General features: G+C 39.0%; 1 protein-coding gene across 1 annotated transcript in view; it reads left to right on the forward strand.

Annotated features, from left to right (window-relative positions):
• The window catches only part of LOC149180331 (uncharacterized), a 234,497-nt gene that overhangs the window by 58,147 nt on the left and 157,732 nt on the right, over positions 1 to 18,618 (forward strand). The window contains exons 2-9 of the mRNA XM_089413849.1: positions 82 to 4,138; positions 4,372 to 5,098; positions 5,525 to 6,117; positions 6,289 to 6,785; positions 7,150 to 7,205; positions 7,364 to 9,489; positions 10,074 to 10,182; positions 10,569 to 10,749. Coding sequence (XP_089269975.1) covers positions 82 to 4,138; positions 4,372 to 5,098; positions 5,525 to 6,117; positions 6,289 to 6,785; positions 7,150 to 7,205; positions 7,364 to 9,489; positions 10,074 to 10,182; positions 10,569 to 10,749 — 8,346 coding nt within the window. The remainder of the gene's footprint in view (positions 1 to 81; positions 4,139 to 4,371; positions 5,099 to 5,524; positions 6,118 to 6,288; positions 6,786 to 7,149; positions 7,206 to 7,363; positions 9,490 to 10,073; positions 10,183 to 10,568; positions 10,750 to 18,618) is intronic.

Consider the following 18,618-nt stretch of genomic DNA (forward strand, 5'->3'; position numbering starts at 1 on the left):
TGTGAAACCGTGTTGGGAGATGCTCTTGTTAAACTTTTTGTTTTCCAAGTCATAAGATACTGGATATCTTTATGTTTCTAGGAATGCGTTGATGGATTATGAGGATCTTAAATATATGAATGATGATGTTCATGAAGTCAACAAGGGCAACTTCCACTCAGATACAGAGGTCCAGCGAGCAGGACTCACAAAATTTGTTATAGAGGAAAACTTGGAAGTGCAGTTGAGGTTTGATGGTCTTGATGAAGCACACATTCTACTTGGTGAAAGTGGCCACTGCGAGGATCATTGGGGTTCAGGCTTCTGTAGGCAGGATAATTCTTTTGAGCTTGAGACAACTTTGCACAATATACCTTTCAGTTCGAATGGTGCAAATACATATAACTCAAGCAGCGTTTTAAGACCTATAAATGTATGGTCAGAAGCAACATCTCCAGAATCTGTGCAAATGCTTCTAAACTCTATTCGACAAGATGAAATCAATTTGACCACTGAAGGAAACTTGTTTGGACCAGACATTGGTGAGTTGATAAGCAGCTCAGACAATCAGGCAGAGATTAATATGTGGAGTGTTTCAAAGGGCTCAAAGAGGGAGTCATTACCTTCTAGATTGCTAGATATTTTAGGAGATGAGTTGGAGAATACAGGTAAGAAGAATCAGCTAGCGTCTGAACAGTCAGGGATGGATTTGAGAAAAGGCACCAAAGATCAGGCAATTTTGTTGAATGGTTCTGAGCAATGTTGTTCATTGTTTGCTGTCAATTCCTCCTCAGTCATGGATTGCAGGCCTGCACAAAACAAGAATATTCCTATGATTGGTGTCTGTTCTGAAGTGAACCTCAAACAAGGTACTCATAACCTAGCACCAAATGCAGATTCAACACAAGTAAACGCTGAAAACAAGAATGGTGGAAATGAAGATTTTGGATTTCAAACTGAAGGAGCAGATAATGCCGAGGATGAAGAGCTTTTGAACTCTGTATGGGCAGAGGAGACAGAAGGGATGGGCTGCAGCAAGTTTTTAGAGTTCCGGGTTAGAAGAGAAGGGAAAAGAGGCAAGCTTCAAAACACAGAGATAATGTGCCCTGAAAGGAGAGATTTTGATTCTCTTGTTCAATCTCAGCATGAAGCAACCAATGCCTCTGGTCAATCAGCCATTCAATTGCCAGATTCTGTATGGGATGAAGGTGATGGTGTTAGCCAAGAGAGGCAGCTGGACAGGGTTTCACAGGAAGATATCCTTTCTTCAGAAATGCAAGGACTAACGGAATTATGTTCATATAAAAAGGATGAGGATAGTATACAAGAGGCTTCCCAGTATGGCTTTATAATATTTGATATGCAAAGAATAGAAAATTGTACATCAGATGGGGAGGAAGGAAAAAGATGTATAGGCAACAAGAACTGGATGGAGGCAGGGAATGAACGAGGGGAAGATTTGTCTCCATTCATGAGGATTGAAAAAAGTTTGGACAATGCCACCCTGGATGTTTCTTATCATCAGGTGAGAACTGATTATAAACATACACATATTCCAGGGATGCTGGATTCCTTATTAGATGAAAATAAGAAAGAAAATGTGGAGGAACAATTCAATGAGTCTTATGGGGATTGTGTTGCTGTGGAGGAATTAAGTGGAGTCTCAGAAAAAGGTGCCAAGGAGGCTGTTGTAAGAGTGACACTGAAAGGAATACCAGAATCTTTGTTAGATGAGAGTAATCAGACATGTTCAATTGTTTCACCTGAGGATGCTGTTCTGGCAGACATTGAGGAAATGCCAGATTTGATATTTGATGTAAGGAAGGAAGATCAGACAACAATGCATGCCAACGAGCCTTCTCAGTGGGATCATTTAGCTGCCAAAATGGAAGGAGTGCTAGACCGATTTGTGGATGGGGATAAACAGTGTACCTCTGTAGGTTGTGTTAATAATCTGGATGCAAGTGATAATGCAGAAGTTGAAGTGTGTGAGTTTACAAGAAAGAGGGATATATCAGTTGAGGAGGCAAGAGAGATTAACACTGTGAATGGATCTTCTTATGAAGTGATGGATATTTTGGGACAGAGAGAAAGCCATTGGGTGTCAGGCTCTGTAGTGAAGCATGTCAAAGAGGAGTCCCTCAAGAATATTCAGAAGGCAGAAATGACAGGAGATTTAAATTCCTTTCTAGATCAAAGAAGTGAATGTGCTAGAGTAACTACACATGAAGATATTGCATTTGTAAATGTGCACAGTAGGTTGGAGTTGGTGATTGATGTAAATGATGAAACTGATGTAGAGATGCATGTGACACAGGTTGACTGTAAGAATGCAGTAACTGAGGCAGTTTGTTCAGTGTCAGATTTTATGTTGGATGAGAAAAAAGAAATGAAAGGCAGACATGATTTGCGCGAGCCAGGGGACGAAGGCAACAAGAATATTACTAAATATTCAAGAACTGGAGATTTTCTGAATGTGGAAGCAAGAATTTGTGATATGGGTAGATCCTCTCAAGAAAAAAATGCTCTTTTTGGATCTGAAGAAATCCTGGGGATGTCATTAGTCACTGCAACTGACATGAATAATGCAGGGAAGCATAGCACAGGGACATTACAGGAAAATGCTGCTTTGGTGGACAAACAAGGAGTTTTGGATTTCTCACCCTGCAAAAGCATTGTGAAAAACACTGCATTGGTGGAAAATAATATAGCTTTGGATTTGTCACTGGATGAAACCAGTGGTAATGATGTAAGAATGCATACCACATATGCCCTGGATGAAGCTGCCGCAACAGTGCATTTGCAAAGATTACCGTTGTGTGCCAGTAATGAAAAAAATTCAGGGAAACATTCAGAAGCTTCTGTGGAGGAAATGGAAGAAATGGATGTTCGATTATCAGAGAAATACAAAGCAGGGAAGAATTTCGTAGGTGCTTGTCAGGATGCTGTCTTAGAGAATCAAATGCAAAGAATGTTCAGTTCAATTTTGTATGAAAGTAGTCAAGCTATCCCACAGAACCATGACATGGAGACTGCTGAAGCAGACATCACAATGGTTGGATTGCAAGAGGTTTCAAAACCTTTGGTTCACATTAATGAGAACCCTCCCAAGCAGGAATTTGAGGGTTTACAGGAGAGTCATCTGGATGGAGTGCAATTGTTAGGCAGTGACAATGAACAGAAAGTAGTCAATTCTCCATGGATTTTACAAAAGTCTCAGACTGCTCATGTGCTTACCAAAGGAAAATCTCTGACCAAAATTCAAGTTAACAGGCACAATGAAAATAATGCGTTGTTGAAAGATTCAGGATCTGGACATAAAAATGTTATGGAAGAGAAGTTTCCAGTCATGGATGTGGAAATGGGGAACAATAGTCAGTGTGTTTGGAAAAGAAAAACTCCTGAATATGCTCAGGTAAGTGTTACAAAGGTGTCATCAGCAAGCTTGAGTCAGAGAGAAGAGGAGTCATCTTCTCTGGTACTGCAGACTAGTAAAAATATGGCACATACATATAATGATAAATCAGCTTCTTCTATGGAGAAGGCTGAGATGATTTACATGGGTAGTGGAACAAGTGGATTTATGGTCTCTGAAGTTCAAGAACCAGAAGATATTTCAAGGCTACAATTTGGTGGTCCTGCTTTTGTTCCCCTCAGGACAACTTCCGTAGATACTGTGTTATGCAATAAAGACATTACTGAGCCAAGTAAAGCTAACTGTGCACACAGAAAAGCATTATCTGCAATACAAGGGCATGAAGTACAAGAAGATGGTCATGCATCTCCACACAAACGAAAAGCATCACTTGTAAATCATTTGCCTGTTGGAAATGCAGGCTGTGTAATAACATGTAATTCTAATTCCCGAGGTTGTGAAGTGGCAATGCAGACACTGCAGGTTTTGCCTCAGGCCAACTTACAAGCTGAAACTGCATGTGAACAAGCCACCCACTATCATAATGGTGGATCACAAATTGTGAAAGCACTTGGCACTGATATTATTAACCTCCAAAATGTCCAGGCTCTGAATGTTTCATTATTGAAAGAATCAAAGAAATTTGATAAATCTGTCATTTCTAATTTGAGTGAAAGTGATGCGGTGAAAAGCTCAGAGACTAAAAAAATTTCTACTTCAATAGAACCTTTACCTCTCCACAAGGTGAGCTATTACAAGTCTTAATAATTTGATCACTAAATAGCTAATGTCCAAGTATAGTAGAAATCTGTTGGAAAATGAATTTTAGCTCTGCAATTTCTTTAGTTTCATAATCATGTCTAAAAGTATAATGATTGAAAGCATCCCTCATTCTTCTTTTATTGGGCACTCCACAGATCAGCACAGATTAGAAGGCGCCTCTTAAACAGTCTAATGAATTAACATTGAATGTGCAGGAAAGTACAATCGATGCTTGTAAACAGGCTATGCAGATAGCCCAAATGGGTATGACAGCAGAGAATGGAGATATTGACAAGACAGGTCCATTGGTAGAGGAACCTGAAAAGATTGAGAAATCAGCTCAGCTTATACCAGAAGCCACCTATCATCAGAACCTTAATGACCCAACATTTCCTATCGAAAAAATTGTGACTGATGGTTATCAACAAGCAATGCAAATTGCTCAGTTTAGCATGAAGATAGTGGATAGGTGTGCCAAGCAAACTGAACATTCAAACCTAGAATTTCAAAAGAGTGGTGAAGCTGTTGTCATTAGCATGGATATGGAGAGTGATCATACTAGGCAGACTGGTCTTATGAATGTGGAATTTGAAGAGAGTAGTAAAGCAATGGGGAGTACCACAGAAATGGAGGATGATCTCACTCAGCAGAGTGCTCATATGAATCCAGAATCTGGAGAGAATGTTGAAGTAACCAGAACTAGCATAGAAATAAAAGATAGTCTTACTAAAGATGATCTAATGAGCTTGGAATCTGAACATGGTTTTAGAACAGCTAGAACCAGCATGAAAATAGAGAGTGATAAATATGAGAAAGCTTGTCTTATCATCCAGGAATCTAAAATCGGTGTTAATGTAGGCTGCACAGCATTTGAAGCAACAGCACAAGACGGAAGGCAGCCAAAGTCGTGTAATGAGCAATGTGTCTTGACTTCAGTTTCAGGTAATTGTAAAATTGGTTCTCATTGTCACTTGAAGTTGCATAGTTAACAGGCATTAAAGTTCAGGTTTGATATGCCCATCTTTGGGGTACATATATGCTTCTGTTATGTTCCAGCCTTTCTGAAAATCTTTTGTTCAATGGTATTTTACCCGTTCTAAATAGAGAACAGGCTTTAACTCTTTTTGCTTAATGACCTGGAAAGTGTGAATCAATATAATTTGATTTTTTGAGGGTTTACCTAGATTTTGAAGTTCAAAGTGAAACCGCAATTACTGACAAAAATATATCTGAAGGAATGGTTATCCCTATATATTGAAAATGGCATTAGGCTAAAAGTTAAACATTAAAATAGTTTACTGAACACTTAATACCCTTGTAGGTGCTGCAGAGTAACCCAATGTGACATGTTAGGCCATTTTATTGTAGGGAACCGTAGCATCCAAGGTAGAGGAAAACTGCATCATCTTGTAAACCTTGGAAAGGACGTCAAGGAAGCAACAATAGCAGGGTCAGATGTGCCATGCATGACTGGAAAAGTTGCTGACAAAGATGAAGAGATTGAGAAAGAAAAGTTCAAGGTCAAGGCTCCAGAGATGACTTCAGAGATTGGTCTTGAATCTGTTTCGTCTACAATTGGAAAATGTGAGCTCTCACCAGGTGGTGTGTTCCCAGATGATGGTAAAGAGTCTGTGAAGGAGTGTGATATTCCTTTGGTGCAATGTTCATGCAAATATAAGGATGAACAAGTTGGGGCAGAAAGACTTCAAACAAGAATTCAGCCTTTAGGATGTTTAAATTGCAAGGATGCAGAGGTTCAATCCAAAAAATTTGAAGCTGGAATCCAACAAACAGAAGAAATGATGGCCTGTAACAGTATGTCCCAAAGTGATGGTATATCTACGCCTAGAGTTCATTCAGGGAAGCCTTTCTCTGAAGGGAGTGGGAAATTGCCTGCTATTATGCCTAACTCTGAACATGGGAAACCTTTGAAAGCTAGGCAACCTAATGAAATATTTCAGGTGCGATTGTAAAATTTGTGTCCACTATCAAACTCACAATAATTATGTGGATATGGTGTTATCATTTCATGGTTGTCTTTGAAGTGGATGTATTGTTTCTTGGAATTATAAACCTGGATTTCCTTGCCACTCCTATAATTGTTTTAAGTCTTGTTTGAATCTGCTGTGCAGAACACTGTATCAGAAGACTTAACTGAATGTAGAAGAGACCAACCTGAAGGTTCTAATATGACCATAACCTTCCAAAATGCGGTAGAGAACGTTGGTACTCAAAACTCTGTTGTTTGTGAAATGTGTTTAATGCCTCAAGAAGGAAACTTCTATCAAACTGCTTGTGAGAAAAATAAAGAGAAAAGTCATCTTGTCATATCTTCTAATGAGCTGGATGGGAGCTCCAGTGAAAGACCAGAAACATGTTTCTGTAGTACAGTGGATTTGAAAGGTGCACCAGTGAGCTCAGAAAATCATTCACCTAGCATCACTTGGCCATCATGTGCATGTCATCCTGATATTAGCACACAATGCCAATTATTAAGTAATGTTTCAGCGATGACTTTATCAAATTTGAATACGACAGAAGTACCAGTACCAGCCTCGATTCAACAACTTTTCAGTGATTCACAGCAACTTCAATTACGTGCACAGATTCTTGTGTATGGATCTCTTATGTGAGTTATTTTTAATTTCTTTGAGTCATCTGAACCTTTGTTACACTTTTAAGTTTTAACTGACATATGTTTTTGTAGCTAGTGATGCTGATTGTCTCAGCATTTTTTTGTATGACTAATTATGCTTGAAGTTCACTAGGCATCACCTGTATTTGAAATCAGAGCTGCTTCACCTGGACCTTGAAGGTTCACAAATTACGGAACAGTTGAGCTCTGACCTTGTTTTGACAAGAATCAGTTAGCAAATTGGCATATGTAATAACATTAATAATAGCTAGTATTCGATGATAATGAAGATAATAAGAATGTGTCATGCTCTCCAAAGAGATCAATGCTAATGCTATAATGATTTTTTTTATCTCAGCCAGGGATCCCTGCCAGAAGAATCTCTGATGAAAGCAGCTTTCGGTGATATTATAGGTTTACTTTTTCTACTCAAATATTAATTATCATTTCCAATTCTGCTTACATTTCCTTATTGAAATGTATTTGGTCTGAAGAATCTCTTCATATCACTTGAAATTTCTAACTGTGTGTGGTCCTAGCTATCTGATAATGTCCTCAATGTGGTTTCTCAGCAACTTGTAGTGGTAGTGTTTCATCCAATCAAAGGGAGAAGTTGTGGGAACAATCTTGGCGTTTGGCTGCAGCAAAAATTCAAGGGAAAATATTTAGTAATGCTTGTGAGGTGCACACTCCCAGAACATCACTATTGAACATGTCATCAGTTTTAGGTAGCACTATGTTTGAAGGTGGTATGAAGACTGTGAGCCCTGCCATGAGTTTGTCTGATTCAGGAGTTATGGGCATGAGGTCAGTTCACTTGGTTGCTGCAAAAGGTCATTCTCCAAGTAGTAGTTTGGAAAGCTCTCCTAATATGGACAGGGTTGGGCACATGGACAATCCATCAGCCTTTATGAGTTTACCATCTCCATTTAGTTCACCATCTCCTGTATGGAGTATGTCAACTCCCATTCATGAGGGAGTTCAACTAACCAATGTTGCAAGGAACCTTTACTTGGATTCTCCTAAAATCACTCCATCAAGGCATATTTCTCTAACCCCACAGCCTGGAAAGTACGTAATGGGAAGCACAGCTTATTGGACTTCTTGCAGTCCATCTTTACCCTGGGTAACTCCTCAAGCAAAATCTGAGTCTGAATTGTCATTTTCTCCCTTTGTTGTGCCTGAACCTATTCGTGAAACCCTTAATGATGGGAGTTCTGTACCACTTTTTATGCCTTGTAAAATGACCAGATCTCTGGCTCCATCTGTTTCTTCTACTATGATTGGAACTGCTATTCCTTGGGTTGGTACTAATAATAAGATGGATACCCAAAAAGGCGGCATGGGAATTGAAGGACAGTTGAGCATTGAGCAGATACCCAAAAAGAAGAGGAAGAGCCGTTTATTAGAAGGGATTGCTGAAACTAGCAGGTTGATTTCCACAAGGTTGACAACGCCCGCCTCTGGTGGTTCTATACCTTTGCCTATGTCTCAGGTTGTAGTGTCTCAGGGGTCATCGGTTGTTGCCCAGAATAGTCATGATGCTGAAATGTCAAATTCTTTCTTGACCACAGGTTCAAGTATGCCATTTGTACCTTCCCCTTCTTATTATCAGATCATATCAAGAGAAGAAGGACAGCACAGAGTCATTTTTTCCGAGGAAACAGCAGGCTCTACAGAGCAGGCTAGATTGTATTCTGAAGAGGCTGCTTCTTTCGCAGCAACTGCGGTCAAGGACAGTCAGTTCATTTGGAGCCAGTTAGTTGCTCAAGCAGAGTCTGGAGCAAGCCCTGACTGTGAAGCAAAGCTTGCATCCTCTGCCGCTACAGCATCTGTAGCTGCTGCTGTTGCAGAAGCAGCAGCAGCGGCAGCAAAGGTTGCACATGAAGCTGCTCTTCAAGCAAAACTTGTGGCTTCAGAGGCATTGAATAGTGACAATACATTGCATGATATTCAGTCTGGTGTAGCTAAAGGTGGTAATCCAGGGCATCAAGGGCAAGGAATCCATAAGCTTTCATCAATCACAAAAGTGAGACAAAAGGATACTAGTCCCTGCTTGCTAATGTCAAATGCTTGTCATTCCATAGACAGGAATTCTGAAGCTGTTTCAGTTGCTACAAAACGGGCACAGAATTTGGATGCAGTTGAAAGAGCTGCTGGACTAGCCTCGGAAGCAGTATCACAAGCAGGAGCTGTTATAACTATGGGTGATCCTCTTCTGTTATCATTAAATACTCTTTTAAATGCTGGTCCAGATGGCTATCAGAAACTTGGGACTCATGGAGCAAGAGTCTTTGAAAGATATGATGGTCTCCAGGCTGGAGTTCAATTGATTAAAAAAGTTGGAATTGAAAATTCTGAAAATTCTTTGAGACTGCTAAAGGAAAAGGAGAACAAGGAGGAGTTAGGAAAGGAGACACTGAAGGAAGTTCAAAGGGGTGTACAGGACAGTAGAAGAGCTTTTTCCAAACGGTTGTTGGATGATCTACAATGTGATACTTGTCCCATTGGAGAGGATTCTGAAGCTCAGAAAGAGAATGGTGTGCCTGATTCAATACAGACTGGCATGTCTGTTGTTGATCTGCAGGCTGGTACAAGAACCAAGGTTGTGAGACCTGAAGATGAACCTGCTACCAATATGCAGGAAGATTCATTGGGTCTAAAATCTAATCAAATAAGGGATGGATCCCTTGTAGAGGTGGGCCACTTAGTTTATATTTTCTTCCCTTGCTCTTCCTGTAGTCAATGTTCAGTTTTTGCCATGGGAGTCTATTCTATGATTTGCTTTTTCTGCTTTTGGTACTTAAAGCAACGTGCAGTTTTAGGAGACCAAATAAGTCTTTGGGATTAATGTCACATTGCCCGCTTTCTGCCTTTTTAGTAACCTGACTGAATCATGCAGTTGAGGTGTGATTGAGTTCAAGTAGTTCCTTTTTTTGTTTGAATGCTTTTCACGAAGATATTATTTATAGGTTGCTTCCCATAAACTTATCATCTCTAGATTGTCTCTGACGAGGAAGATCTTCTTGGGGTCTGGCTTTCATTTCACTTTTGTCATGGGGTTTTGTTATATGATCAATTTTTGCTGTTTTGTTCAACTTTAAAAGCAACATGTAATTTTAATATAACAATTATTTATGTTGCATGGCGACCTTTTCCCTTTTATGAACATTGGGATTGGGGAATGTGGTTGAAACATAATGGAATATAAGCAGTTTATTTTCAGTTCTACTTCACCAAGGTATTATTTTAGGTTGTTTCTTATAAATTGATCCTGTACAGGTTGTCTCTGATGACAAGGGCCTTCATGTGGTCTGGCATTCAGCTAAAGTACTGAGACTACAGGCAGGGAAAGCTTTGGTCTGTTATGATGAACTTCTTTCAGATGAAGGTAATTTTTCATGCATTTATTGTTGATATTATTAAGTTGATATTGCCTAAGGAGAATAGAACACATCAATGGCGAATAATTACTGTAATGGCATTCTTGCTTTTTGTGGAGAATAATTGCTATTTATTATTTAAAATGTTTAAGATAGCAAAATTGAAAAATACTCTCTTGATGTGTACAAACTTTTAATACATTGATCCAGGCAGGAGAGATATTAATATGTATGTTAAGGGATACAATCTAATTGTGGGCCATATATTGATTTGCAATATCCAGGATATAGGGAGGTCTCTTACAAATCCAAATATTGTAAAATAAGCATTAAAGCATGTTATTGCACATGCTACTGATGGAATGCAAAGCTTATTATAATTTAACTCGTGCAGGTTCTATCCATCTTCAGGAGTGGATACCTCTCAAGGGGGATTCTGGGAAAGCCCCTCGAATTCGTATGGCTCATCACATGATTGCCATGAAATTTCAAGGTACACGAAAGCGGCGAAGAGAAGCTATGAATAATCACGTATGGTCTGTGGGAGATCATGTTGACGCTTGGATCCATGACGGGTGAGTTTAGTACTTAGGTTAAAATTTAAAATTTTAGCACAATGAGTGTTGTGTTTTTGCACTGTTTGTTAGACTCATATGTACCTGGTGTTGTATTTTTTATGTTGGTAAACTTTTGTATATGAAACTGGGTTGCTGAGAGCTAGGGCTTCTAGTATCTTATGCATAGACATGCCTACCCTATTAACTGAAAGTGCTATTTTTTCGTAGTTTTTATAACCTTTATTACATACTGGTGATGATGGAAATGGTAACACCTCATATTAATAAGTTCACATCCAACTTTGCATATGGGCATCAAGGTGGTTTCAGACATTGCCCCTTTGATGCAACTTTTTGATAGTTGCCAGTGTTACTACAAAATCTAGCACCCCCAATGTGTGAAAATCCCAAGCACAAAGCATGAGTTTGTGTAACAACAAAAAACTACTCATTGTCACCACAGTAGCACTTCTTCACTCTTAAGGTTTGTTCCTCTCCAACTCAAGGGGCTGCCCCTATGGAAAATAACCAATGTCTAAAATTTAAATAGGTTGACATGACTCAGGGGGTTTATCGGACAAATGTGTTGATTTTGAATCTTTTTGCAGTAGCTGTTCTTTTTATATGGAGGTGTAATCGAAGGTTCCAAATCAGACTACAAGTCTTTAATGATTACTTTATTGAGGTTTATAAGATTTGTTTCAAATCTGAAATTTAGAGACGTCTTAGTGTATTGTTGTTTCAGTTTTACATTTGAGTTTAAGGAGTTGAGCAAGTATACTGATGTAAATGAGAAGTGAAAGTTCAAAGAACAGATTATGGAAATAAATTACAGCAATAAGAAATGACAGAAAATGCAGAAGTTTCTTGATGCACGATTTATTAAGAAGTTACATAATTATTTTCCTAATATTTAATAATATTCAAAATGTGACATCACGAACTAGCACCTTTAGATTAAAGTCGAAAAGATTGGTACTAGCCTATGGGCAACTTAGAGGGGTTGCCCGCTGCACCTTAGTAACTGCCTCCCTCATTTTATGTTGGCTCTTCTCCAACTCAAGGGGAGTATCCCTAAATAGGATTACTAAGGCTATGGAGTGGGGGTCATAGGTGATATAGGAAGAATAAGCCTTAGCAAACAAAAGGTATGGTTGTTTCAGTATATAAAATGGGATGAAAATAGAAATGGGATGAGGACAAGATAGAAAAATGAAGGACAACAAACAAGGAATGAAAAAAGATGGAAGGAAAACAGTGCCTATCAATCATGGGTTAAGGGAGTCCTGAGATGTTACTAAATGGACGGACAGAATTTGTCATATCATAACTAAGTCAATGAAGGCGTTAAGCGGATGAAAGGGTTGCTTTATCAACCTCCAACCAACAGTGGATAAAAGGCTGCTTGCCATATTCTCCATTCTTGTTATGTATACTGAAGGAAAATGGACTAGTTTGTGACATCGATCCTTAGAGTACTTGCTTGAAATTACATGGAAATAAATCTTGAAGGACCCTAGAAGACATACATGATCAACAAAACATAAAAGTGCTGCATTATTTCAGAATTATTAATCCAAGTCTGCAATTAGTTTATTAGAAGAATGGCAATAAATAGAAATAAAACAAGTAAATCAAGAGGGATAAGCCTCCTCATATTGATTTACTCCTAAATAAAATATTTAGGCCTTTATATTAATTTGAAACAAGAAAATTTCTATATAATTTCACGACATTGAAAGCATTAAATTCTACACTAAAGTAGAAAGCTATACCTCATGCCTTCATTATTAAACAATCTTGGTAATACAAAGGAGCTCCATCAAGCTTCAATTCATAAGCTTGATGCCTCATCACTTCTTTAACTCCTAATCTTTAATTGCCAATTACTAATGAAATGGAGAGAAACTGCTCTTTATATAGAGTGAGTTGAATCTCTCAAACAATAAAATATTTTATCTTTCTAACTCCATGACAAATTGACAAACTATAAACTAGTTGGAGAAGTTAGATCCATGATTGACATATCAAGGGATGTGGCCACTATCCCCCTCAAGAGAGGATGCACCATCTAGAAATAGTTCATACAAAATCAAACGCTAAATGGGTCCGCATAGAATTCGCCCTCCAAGAAGAATGCATGCAAAATATAATAAGACATTCTTTAATATAGGAGGATGTGCTCAAGGGTCTACCTACAAGAGTTCACAAAGTGCGACCTCTAAGGTACATGAGAGATATAACAATACAATAAATAGTCCACAAGATGCATGCATCCAATCCACATGTGCAAATCCCAATGTAACTAACTCCATGGATGGATGTTCAAAATGAAGTACTCAAACCTCAAAATAATGAGTACGTAACCTCGAACAAAACAAATCAAAGGAGATAAGGGATAATTAGGGTTTTGCCTATTCCAAAACTCCATGAAATAGATAAATATAAAACCTTCAAGAAATAGAAGTGTCTCCACAAGTTCGCCCTCCAAGGATATGCTAAAATATACTAAGATGACCGAGTAAATGCATGAAAAGTGCCACCTTCCTCTTCAATTGTGAAAAGGGCGCTAGTGACGTAGGGTGCCTAGGTTATTAAAATTAATTTAGATAAACTATATTAATTTAACCATTGAACAATTAAATCAATCTCATGATGTGTGCATAAAGGTTATTGCTCAAATATAATCATAGACCCCCTCCAATTAGTCACCAATAGATTAAATCACCATGAACATGTGTGCTAATGAGGGGTGTAGTCTAATAAGGTGATGTACCATGTAAATAAAAGATGTTCACCCTAGCAAAACCCCATAATGATAACAACAAAACATAAAGGCCAACCTAAGGTGCACCACTGCCAAGGGTTTATTACATGAAAAGTCATCATCCAACCTTGGGAAAAAGGTTAGATCACCATGAAATCATATGTAGTACCCCCCTTGTAGTTCAAACTTATGAAATAACCCATCAATAAGTGTAGTAACTTCATTAAACACATTTCCCTTAGGTTATATCTAGCAAATGTCACATCATTAAGTTATGTCACCTAGGAAATTTCCACAAAGGCAACATGAATCATTCCACCATAGCAATATCATAAGAGAAGGGGACATAACAGAGTGCTAACCCATCCAATCATCATGTGTGTTCCCCATCACACAACCAACACCTGAGAATCATCTTGAACACGCCTTTATAGGGACACCAACGTCATACTTCAACACACTAAGTCACTAGAAAACATCAACATAATGAAACATCTACTTGCTAATACCACCATCTAGCGTCGCGGGGGATTGACATCATCATCCATATCCAAGATAAGCATATACCAAACCACATCATAATTAGATAGTATGCTCCACAACCATCCATAAGTGCAAGCAAGGGCTAATAAATAAGGCAAACACATACGAGAAGATCAAGCAGCAAGCACAATCATTCAATCAAGGAGAATTGGAACTTCCCCAAGCCAAAAGACCTCCAAGAAATCAACAACAAATCTCAAAAATTCTGATGAAAATCACATAGTGGAACCCCATACAATATGTGGTGTAATAGATAGAATAACTGAGAGGCACTTGTTGGCTTTGCTCTAGGGGATTTTCACCTTACTTCCTTGAGAGTGGTTACCAATGCCATATCATAAATTACCTCATTTGTTGGACTTCATTTATGTCTCGCACAAGTAAATGCCCACTGCATATGCATTTTTGTGCACAACTTCCCAGGCCCTATCTTGAATGCTAATTACATTTTATCACTTTGTTAGGAGGCCATGTATCTATATACATGCCTAAGCTTTTAGAGCTTTCTTGTGCTTTTGATCGTATTTTCAAAGAGCATCTAGATTGCACACAACCTGGAGGGAAGCATGGTTATGGAATCTTTGATAACCAACTCCAAGTAGCTTGTAATGTTTTCAAGAAATTAATCACTCAAGAGGCGAAGTAGCCTATCGATCCTTGTAGGCTACAGTCCTTGATAAAGAGGAAAACCCCAAGATACCCAATGTTTGGGCAAGTTTTGGGGCAGCTGGGTAAAGAAACCCAAAGTTGGGGTTTGGTGTGAATTTTACTCAATCAATTAAGGAAAGAATCCCCTCTCAGAAATCTATAAATACAAGAGGGTTGAATTCATTTGGATCATCTTTCGATTAAATCATTATCTCTATTTTTACTTGACCCTGAGGCTCTGAGGGTTTTAAGACCCCTTCTTTCCTATCAAGTTTGGTGGTGAAAGATTCCACCCTAGTTGATAAACCTATTTTCTTGTTTACTTTCCTATTTTTCTACTTGTTCTGGCACATGAAACCAATGTTGCACGAAGCGGGAGCGAAGCGGAAGCGGAAGCGGGAGCGCGGAAGCGTCATTTTCCAAAAATCTAGGAAGCGAAGCGTCCGCGGAAGCGTCTGCTATATATATATATTTTTTTATATTTTTTTGCATTTATACTCAAAACAAACATCCCAAATACCAAATTAATTGTAGAAGACATGAAAACATGCATATTTTTGCATAAATCAAGATAGATATGGCATCCATGATTCCATTGTAGTTACTAGTATGTACAACAATCATCTATATTCTAGCTATTACAAACATACATCAAATTTTTAAGCATATTATAAAACATAAAACATTTAAGCATATTATAAAACATAAAACATAAAACATAGAGCATATTATGATTTATCTAGCAAGTGAGCAACTGTCAACATTTGTCATGTCCAAAATTCAAATAATAATGTTTACAAAATATGTCACTTGGTCACCGCCAAGCCAAAAAGGTTCAAAATTCAAATTCACAAGTCTACAAGTCTAATGAGTAATCTATGACAAAAAGTAGTAGATTGTGAATATATCTACTAATCTCTCCTCCTTCCACCACGAATAGAACGTGATGGCGGGCCTCCACGTGGTGGCAATGAAGAAGATGGTCCCTGTGTAAGTCGTGGCACTGAAACTGATGAAGAAGAACCCCCTGCTGTTGGTGTTGAACCATGGAACCTAGGAACCAAGGGACCAGATGAGGGTGGGGGTGGTGGCATATCAACACGGTCATCATCATCCTAGAATCGCTCAAAAAATTCATGCAAAAAAAAAAAACACTAGTTAACAAAAAAATTAAAAACATGAATTAGAGAAATGCTTTATAAGGGAAAATTGGAAAATTCATACCACAATGGACATACCTGGATAAGAGCATCCTCTAATTGCTCTAGTCGCAACACTCCATCCTCCAAATTGGGCTCCTCTGGATTCTTGTCCCAAATCAACAAGTCTTTATTAGACTTTGCATCTTCACAGTAATGGGACAACAATCGCAAGTTGTAATGAACATAAACCAAGCTCTCTGCCCGGTCTAAATTCAACCTGTTCCTTTTAACACTGTGGATGAAAGAATAAGAGCTCCAACACCTCTCTGCAGAAGAAGTGTTTACCACCTGTGATAGCACCCGCAATGCCAAACTCTGTAGAAGTGGAGTACCCCCTCCATGCATGTTCCACCACTCAAGAGCAGAAAAAGTCTCTCGATCTTGAATTGCATGCATGCTCCCAAATGGACCAGTGTTGAGCGTATAGTTGCTCACCTGTCTCCGTACCAATGCAGCCTCCTCCTCATCAGGGATTAATTTACTCAATGCAGCCATATATTTTTCGTGAACCTCTCTATCTTGGTGTGGTTTTTTCCTGCTTCCCCCCCAGGTGCTGGTGTTGAAAGCCATGATGGATGATAGTATTTAGGTGTCAAAACATATGCTAATGCATGCAATGGAATATTTAGCATTTCCCATCGGTTTTGCACCTCTACACGAATATAATTGTACAAGGTGGTATCTCTAGGCTCAACAATGTCTTTAATCTGCCCCAACATGCTATCCATTTGCTCATACACCTCCCCAATTACTGGTCGATCTGAATCTGCAAACTTGATCATGTAATAAATTGGTTTGGTGAATTGCAAAACATATTTAACCTGTGACCAAAAGTAACTGTCAAGAACAGTGTCCTTGACTGCATTAGCACCATCTGTGTCAGTGTTAATTTCATCCCATGTTTCAGCACACACCAGATTAGTTAAAGCTTGTCTCACCCTCACTAGCCGCCTAAAGGTGAGGTAATAACTAGCAAATCTTGTCTTTGCAATTTTAAGCAATTGCAACTTGGAGTAAGTGCCATAGAAGTAGTTTACCCTTGTATGCCCTGTGATGAATTTAATGAGCTGCTTCCCTTTCCTGTAAACCTCAGCAATCCACCCACAATCTTTGTGTTTCACAATATCATGCATCAAAAGGTTCAATGTGTGAACCAGGCACCCAGACCAAAAGATGTGTGGATGAGTACGCTCAATAATTTTTCCTGCTGCCTTACAATTTGCTGCATTATCTGTGATCACTTGAACCACATTATTCGGACCAACATCTTTGATTGATTTCAATAGGAGATCTGCAATGTTTTGTGCAGTTGCACTGATGGAGGAGGAGTCATGACATGCAATAAATACTGCACCACTAGAAGAAACACCAAGAACATTTATCAAATGTTGGTTTCTAATATTTGTCCACCCATCTGATACAATGGATACCCCAGAATCCACCCACTCATGTGTAAAACGTGTCAAAGCTCTTTGAACCTTAGCTTTTTCTCTTTCTAATAACACTGTTCTAGCTTTCTCATAGTTGGGGGCCTTGTATCCTTTTGGGGCTTCATTGATGGCCTTTACCATGTCATGCCAATAGGGAGAGCGAAGCACATTGAATGGTACACCGCAAGCACAAAGAAAACGGACTATCTTTCCATCCACATCATCCCTCCCAGCAACATTAAGGAAATCCCCTATTGTTCTTCTACCTCCAGAGGTTGCAGAAGTACCATGAGGAGATGGGCAACTACCAAATTTAGAGGTTGCACTTGATTCAGAATGAGTTTTTTGTTTCTTGTTTTTTTGTTGTGCAGCCATCTCTATTTGGATGTATTTTCTTCTTTCTTCAGTTGAAATGTTTGGGCAAATTTGTACCCCCACAGAACCCTTTTTTTCATCACTGTCCAGCACCCCACAAAGATGCCTCCTCAGACGGGTATATGAACCACAATATGGTTTTCCTCCATGACAACCATGAGGGCACACAAATATGTAAGATCCACCACCCTTTCCCCCATCAAGTTTGGTCACATAGTTCCACAAGGGTGTTGATGTACCTTTCCCATCTTGTGCTTCAGTGTCCCCTTCAAGTTCATCCCCTTCCTCTTCAAACCCTTCCTCCTCATCATACATTGGGTCACTACTATTAGGACCAAGTTCATCCCCTTCCTCTTCCCTTCTATTCCTCACCCTTGCCATCATTAAAACCAAGAGTGGAATGATACATAGAAGCCAAAAGAACACCATCTTGGAATATGGATATAGGTGGTGGACAACCTGTAAATAAAGGAGCAAGTAGAAACAATGGGAAAGAGTAGGAGAGGGAGGAGAAAAATACAATTTTTTTTTCAAAAAAACAAGGGAGTTTGGGGTTTGAACTTACCTCTTTAGCTCTTGTAGATGAAGTCCTCCAAGCTCTTGCTCCAAGCTCCTCCTTCTTCACTCCTCCAAGCTCTCCTCTCTTCTCCTCTCCTTTCCTCTCTTCTCTTCTCCTCTCCTCTCTTCTCTTCTCCAACTCTCATAAACTCAAAGTGAGAAAATGAGGAATGAATGGGAGCTTTATGCTTTTCATTCCTCACCTAAACTCACCCTAAACTCACCCTAACCCACCCCCTCATTGCAAGTTAAGTTAACTTTTAAAAAAAATTAAAAAAAATTGAAGTGTCATTCCTTGCCCGCGCGGATTTTTCGGAAGCGCTCCGAAGCGCTTGTGAAGCGTGCGCTTCCGGGCCCGAAGCGT

The sequence above is a fragment of the Pinus tabuliformis genome, chromosome 3_2, assembly GCF_031772625.1.
Source record: "Pinus tabuliformis cultivar Carrire ecotype Pingquan chromosome 3_2, CPIR1, whole genome shotgun sequence".
Taxonomy (NCBI): Eukaryota; Viridiplantae; Streptophyta; class Pinopsida; order Pinales; family Pinaceae; genus Pinus; species Pinus tabuliformis.